Genomic DNA, 6,111 nt, shown 5'->3' with positions numbered 1-6,111 from the left:
TCAGACTCAACCTCATGTGCCCTAAAGAGGCAGTCTGGGAGATTGAGCTGGGACACGGAAATATCATTTCCAGGAAAATCTGTGTCATGGGGCTGGTGGAAGAGTATTTGACGGGGACCACGCAAGAACACAGACCTACTAACCACACTTGCCATAGAACCTGACGGGCCAATTTCCACTCAAGGGTATAGAGACGACCAGGCTGGAGGAGGGTGGTCAGCTGGCTAGGGCAGGGAGGATGTGAAAGCTTCCAGATTGGAGCTCTGGAAGGGGGTCATGAGTTCCTGCTGATGGGGAGGGGGAATGGCAGAGATGAATGGGAACCGCCAGACCCCAAAGGAGGAAGGGGGTTTGGAGAGAACTAGAAGAGGGCCTTCGGGGCAAAGGGAGGACGTGCCACTGTCGCCAGGCAGAGCCCACACAGGACCCAGACGTGGGGCACTCCGCTGGCTTGACTGCAGGGATGGTAGCAGAGGCTGGCCCAGAGTCCCCGCCACAGGATGCCAGAGATACTGTTCCGGAAAAGGCTCTGACGTGGAGCAGCGCCCCGTCCCGGCCCCCTACCCCTACCCCTACCCCTCCAGAGAGAAGGCAGAACACAGAATATGAGAGGCACTTTAATTAGAAAATGCTGTGAAACTGGGGTGGGGCGGGGGCAAAACAAGGGGGAGAGGAAGCCCCAGCTGAGGCAGAACAGGAGGGAACGAGCTTGGCCACAGCTCCCGGGCCCCAAAGGTACCAGCTGCTCCTCTTGCAGGAAGACGCTGGGCTCAACCTGTGAAACAGCGGAGTCAGGGAGGAGCCTCAAGCCAGGGCCAGCCCCCAGCCCTGCTCAACAGGCAGGACTGTGGGAAGGGGTACGGTGTGCGTAACACTCACTTCAAAGGGTCTGGAACTTGTCAGCCAGGTACTGCATGGCGGCTGCAACAGGGACAGGCATTAGCAGGCGCTCCAGACAGAGGGATATAGAAGCCCGTCCCCCTATCCCCGTGAGGAACCGCCTAGCCCTGCAACCTAAAACCCCCTCCAGACCTGATGCAAAGAGCTCTGGGCCTGACCACTCCCCACCACCCGAATTGAATGTGGAACCGGTTCCTAAAGGGAAACAAAGTGTGCCAGCAGCTCTCATGCTGTGTGCCGTGCCACAACCAGTCAGAACTCGTCACACAAACAAACAATCCAACAAGAACCTTAGAAGCCACACCAAGCAGCATTTCAAGGGAAAAATCAATGAGGCATCTCTAAAAGTCCTATCAGAAGGAGGTTCCCTAGGACTGGTCTGGTTGGCAAAGTGTGCATGCAGTCCAGACAGTACTTTGCTACTTGTACACACGCCCAGCTGGACATGCACAGCCGGCTCCAGGGCCAGGCCTGCTAGGTTCTCCTCCCCACAGGGATGTTGGTCCCTGCGAGGCCGAATGCACCTGCAGTCCACTCCCACCCCAGGTGCCCACCCGGGTTCTGCACTAAGACACCGCTCTCCGTCCCCGGTTCCTCATACCAAGTTTCTCCTTAAGGTCGTCTATTTCTCTCTGTAGCACGAGACTCTAGGCCAGCAGACACAGGAGGAAGAGAAATGATTAGTATACTCTGGCCTCCTCTCTCCTCCACCTTCTCCTCTCCCCCAGGCCCTCCATCCCAGAGCCGGGTGGCTAGACTGGCAAGGGCTCCTCAGTGGAAAGGAGGTGGGCTCCCTCCGTGGGGTACGTCATGGGGGCAGGGGAAGGAGGGCCCCACACATGTCAGTTGAACTTGGACCCAGATCCCACCCTCGAGTTTGGGCCTGCATTTCCAGGAGGCAGAGGAAGCATTACCAGAGGACAGCCCGGTGTTCCCAGTGGCTGCTGCTGTCTTTCTGGTCGTGGGGGATGGTCAAGTGGCTTCCGGTCACCTGAGAGGGAAAGGACACACAATCCAGCTTCCCAGGCTCCCAGTGAGGTGGAAAGGGCCAAGCGGGGTCTAACGTGAGGTGAGGCAGCACCACCCTCCGCTGGCAACAAGCCGCCCCTGCTCTGCCCAGCAGCCCGAACCTTCTCTCTGGGCCTGCCTCCCCTGTTCCCCAGGGGCAGCCATTTCGCCACTGTGGTCCCCAAAGACTGTGGCTCTGGATTCGACCCTCCCAGAGCTGCAGCCACAGCCAGCACGTGGGAGAGCAATGTGGGCGAAAAGGACTTAACAGAAAAGGCTGTTCCCCTGCAAGTCTACACCCGGAGGAGCTGTTTGGGGCACTGCCACCGATCACCCCGGCCGCACAAACCCCACACAGAGGATGATGTGGCTCAAGGCCAGCCCTGCCAGCACCCCGTCTCCTGGGGGAGAAGCTGCCTGGGAGCAAGGCTGTGCCCCCAGCAGAGACAGAGCCAGAGGTTTCTGTCCTCAACCCCACTCCCCTCCCCTCATATCAAACCCACGACACTCACCTGAGGGGACAGGCCCCCTGGGCATGACCTCTCCCTGGTTCAGGGCCGAGGGCTCTGAGTTTCCTGGATCTTGGGGGCCTCTGGTGTTGAGGTCGTCACTGCAGGCTTTTCCACCATGCATGCGTGGAAAAGATGTGCCTGGCTTGTGAGTTGGCAGCTGAAACAAGAATTTCTCACCGATTTGGACTAAGAATGTGTGTGTGTGTGTGTGTGTGTGTATGTGTGTGTGTATGTGTGTGTGTGAGAGAGAGAGAGAGAGGGAGAGAGAGTTGTGTGATTCGGGGCCGGGGTGAGGCAGGGAATTGGGAAGGGAATTGAAAGGCTGATCTCATTAGCACTTTCTCCCTCAGTCAGCCCCAGGCCAGCAGGCAGAGCTGATCTAGGGACAACACTGGGGCACTGAGAAAGCCCAGGCCCCCTGCAAGGAAGGTCTGGGGAACAGCTAGGAAGTAGGATTCAGGAAGCTGGTGAGTCTAAATACTATGGCTCTTTGGGGAAATTTTTAAGGGATCCCCCGACACAATTCAGCTAACAGCCCTCCCTTCCATCACAGCCTGTCTCGCAGAGGAGGCTGGAAACAGGCCAAGGGTGGAGAACCGGGCCCAGCACACCCGAAGTGCTACCTTAATGTTTGTCCCTAGTAAAAGGAGCCCGATCTGGCATCCTAATGACCCAGTGACCGAGGGGCACCCAATGACGACCCCTGAGGGATGGACGGAGGCAGCATGGGTGAAGACGTGTGTCCTGGGGGCGGTTGGAGATGGGGGGGGGGGGCGAAGAGTGGGGAGAGAGGAGGAGCATGACCTACTCACTTGGCCCTTGGCGGCTGGGTCTTTATTTGGGTCTTTATCTTCTCCCGCCACCGCCTCAGACTCCCTTGCCCGCCTGGCCACGGATTTCTTCCCAGCACCGGTGTGCTTGGACTGTTCATTTCCCGAAAGGACCAAGGTATACCTCTTGGATCTCCCAAGCAGCGGGATGCCAGAGATTGGGGGCAAGGTGGCCGGTTCCAGGGGAGTTGCCGAGATTCGCTCTCCCCCGGAAGGGAAGGTTCTCCCCAGGGCAAGTTTGGAGGCTCCCCCGAGGGATTTCTTCTCCTGGGCCCCCTTCTTCCTAGGAGTGACCCGCCGCAGGCCACCTGCAGCAGCAGCAGCAGCTCCCGGGTAGCTGGGCCTGCTGCCCCCCTTCCCCCAGAGCACGCTCTGCATTTTCCTAGGGGAAGAGATGCCCTGCTCTCCCACGCCCTGTGTTTCCACAACCGAAGTTAATCCTCGCGGAGCCAAGGACAGGGAAGAGCCTGGCACGTGAAGGAAATTCTCTCTGACTTGGAAATTCGAGTGTCTGGGAGTGTCCCCGGGATCCTTGGGTCTGCTGGGCTCGGCCTGGCCTCCTCCTCTGGGGTAAGTGCTCAACGTCATCAGCTCTATCTCACTGAACTCATCTGAGGACTCGGGGTCGGACAGCAGCCAGGCCAGGCCTTTCTCGGGGAGCCGCTGGCGATCCGCAGCCACCTTCAACCTACGCTTAGGGCCTCTCTTAGGGTTCCCCCAGGCCCGGCCCGCTTCGGGCCCACCGAGGTGGAGAGGGCCGGCCGGAGCCGGCGGCGCTTCCCCACAGCTCTGGGCGGGCGCTCCTCGACCCCCGGGACCCGCCTCGAGGCCGGCCCACACGGCGGACACTTCGAAGGCGGCGCAGCTCTCCGGGGACAGGTGTCTGTGGACGCCCAGCACGTCCCGGGCGGCCAGCTGCCGCAGGATGCCCGCCGCAGACTCCTCGGCCAGTTCCAGGAGGTCCCTCGTGTCGTCAGCCGGGGAGCCAGGTCGGCCTTCGCGGCCCCACAGCACCGGCCCTCCCGCTTCCAGCATCTCCCGCTCCGACTGGAAGCCCTCGGGGTCCGGGAAACCGCCCCCGCCCTCGCCGCTCCGCGGCTCCCCGGGCTCGGGGCCTGGGTCGGGACCCCGCGGGACTGCGGGGCCGGTCGGGCTGACGCCGGCCCGCTCCCCGCCCTCTGGGCCGAAAAGCGTTCCCCACACAGACAGCTTACCGGGGGAACTCATGTCGCTACCCTGGCGGCGCCGGAACCGGGGCGACGGTCGATGGCCCGAGTCACGGTCGCGGTCGCGGTCACGGCGGTCGAGGCGGGCGGCGCTCAGAGGGCAGCGGCAGCCACCTCAGGCGTCGCACGAGCTCGCCTCAAACGCAACGACGCGCGGTTTTCAGCGCACCGCCCACGCCCGCGCCGCGGCCTCCTCATTGGTCCGGGCCCGGCCAACCAGCGGGCGCCTTGTTCGCCTGCCGGCTCGAGGCCTAACCAATGGGGTCGAGGGCCTCTGATTTGCCGCCAAGCCCGTGGGCGGTCCGGGCAGTGGGCTGGTGAAGGGGATGGTGGGAGCGCCTCCCTCTGTCAAGCCTATCGGCCCGTCTCCTCCTGTCCCGCCTCCCCTTTCCAGTTAGAGTCACAGCTCTGAGCCTCCGTTTCCCATCTACACAGGGGGTCGGGGAGTGAGGGCACCGGGCTCCAGGGGTGGTGAGGATGAAACGTCAAGATTGAGGCGGCTGACGCCTAGCACGCGCCGAAAGCATTTGCCAGCCTCCCTTCCACCGCAAGCCTTACGACCCAACAGGAGAATGGGCACAGGAGTCCCGCAGTCAGTGATCAGGGGTCAGCCAGAGAGCAAAGGGATCGTATTTTCGTTCTGTAGGGTCTCTGTCTCAACTGCTCCATCAAATGTGGCTCAGCAAACGTTATGGGCAGGCGGGTTTGGCGCACAGACTGGGGTTGGCGGACAGACTGGCGTTGGCCTCGCTCCATCAGCCCTTCGCCCGATCTGAGGCAAATTCAAAGAAGAGGAAATCGCAGTGGCCAGTTACACCCCAAAAGATGCTCCCCACCGCTGATCCTGGAGATGTGAACTAAAACCACGAATTGGGTTTCACACACTAGGTTGACAACCTTCAATGAGCTTAACCATTCCGAGGGTGGGAGAGGTCAGGAGCAAAGCCCTGTGGCGGTGGTGCAAGAGATCCATTTGGGAGGTAATCTGGCAGAATCCATTGAAAGCAACTTAGCGCCAGCACGGACTCTGTGCCTGGCACTCTTCTAAGCGCTGGGCATAAATAGTAATGCATCCGCGTGACACACCTATAACTATAGTACCAACTATTACTGGCCTCTTACCAGTGAGGAAACAGGCACTGAGAGGTTCGGCCACTGGCCCAAGGTCATTCGGCTCGTGGGGATCAGCGGCAGCATTGAAACCAATCAATCTGCCTCCAGAGTCCTTGCTTTGAGCCCAAGATCTTAAAACTGGAAGGAAAAATAAAAGCTATTTCCTCTATGTTCCGGCAAGTCCGCTGCCTGGTACTTCTTCCGGAGACACGCTAGTACGTGTGGTGTACAAGAACACATGCACAAGGGTGTTGGTGATGGGAAAAACTGGGAACACTCCAAATTCCCGTCAGTAAGGAAATGGATGAATGCAACGTGGCTTAGCATCCAGTAGCATAAAGCGTGGCAGTCCAAAGGAATGCATCAGGCCATTCTCACAGCTTTCAAAAGCATCCGCCTGACTTCAAACTGCAAGTCGCAGAACGATCGCTTTGGATTGACATACGTAAATTAAAGCACTTGCGTGCGTGGGCACACACACACACCAGTCAATCCTATGTAATATATGAGAATTCATTTAAG

The 6,111-nt window shown here is 59.7% G+C and overlaps 1 protein-coding gene across 1 annotated transcript; it reads right to left on the bottom strand.

Annotated features, from left to right (window-relative positions):
• Window positions 1–880: 880 nt before the first annotated feature.
• On the bottom strand, window positions 881–4,477 carry LOC132357087 (uncharacterized protein CXorf49 homolog). Its single transcript, XM_059910393.1, has 5 exons — window positions 3,233–4,477; window positions 2,421–2,577; window positions 1,815–1,891; window positions 1,502–1,547; window positions 881–921 (listed from the first exon to the last, which is right to left on the bottom strand). The coding sequence occupies exons 1-5, from the start codon at window positions 4,475–4,477 to the stop codon at window positions 881–883; spliced, it is 1,566 nt and encodes a 521-aa protein (XP_059766376.1).
• Between the last annotated feature and the right edge of the window lie 1,634 nt (window positions 4,478–6,111).

Source organism: Balaenoptera ricei, chromosome X (assembly GCF_028023285.1).
Source record: "Balaenoptera ricei isolate mBalRic1 chromosome X, mBalRic1.hap2, whole genome shotgun sequence".
In the NCBI taxonomy this organism is placed as follows: Eukaryota; Metazoa; Chordata; class Mammalia; order Artiodactyla; family Balaenopteridae; genus Balaenoptera; species Balaenoptera ricei.
This window is presented reverse-complemented; position numbering and strand designations above follow the sequence as displayed.

What these genes read in the sequence shown, in the direction of transcription:
- LOC132357087 (XM_059910393.1), bottom strand. Translation starts at nt 4,477, where the DNA reads ATGAGTTCCCCCGGTAAGCTGTCTGTGTGGGGAACGCTTTTCGGCCCA. An exon ending in CAGGGGGCCTGTCCCCTCAG is followed by an intron (nt 1,892 to 2,420) that starts GTGAGTGTCGTG and finishes TTTCCCTCTCAG; the next exon opens with GTGACCGGAAGCCACTTGAC. An exon ending in GAACACCGGGCTGTCCTCTG is followed by an intron (nt 1,548 to 1,814) that starts GTAATGCTTCCT and finishes CTGCTGGCCTAG; the next exon opens with AGTCTCGTGCTACAGAGAGA.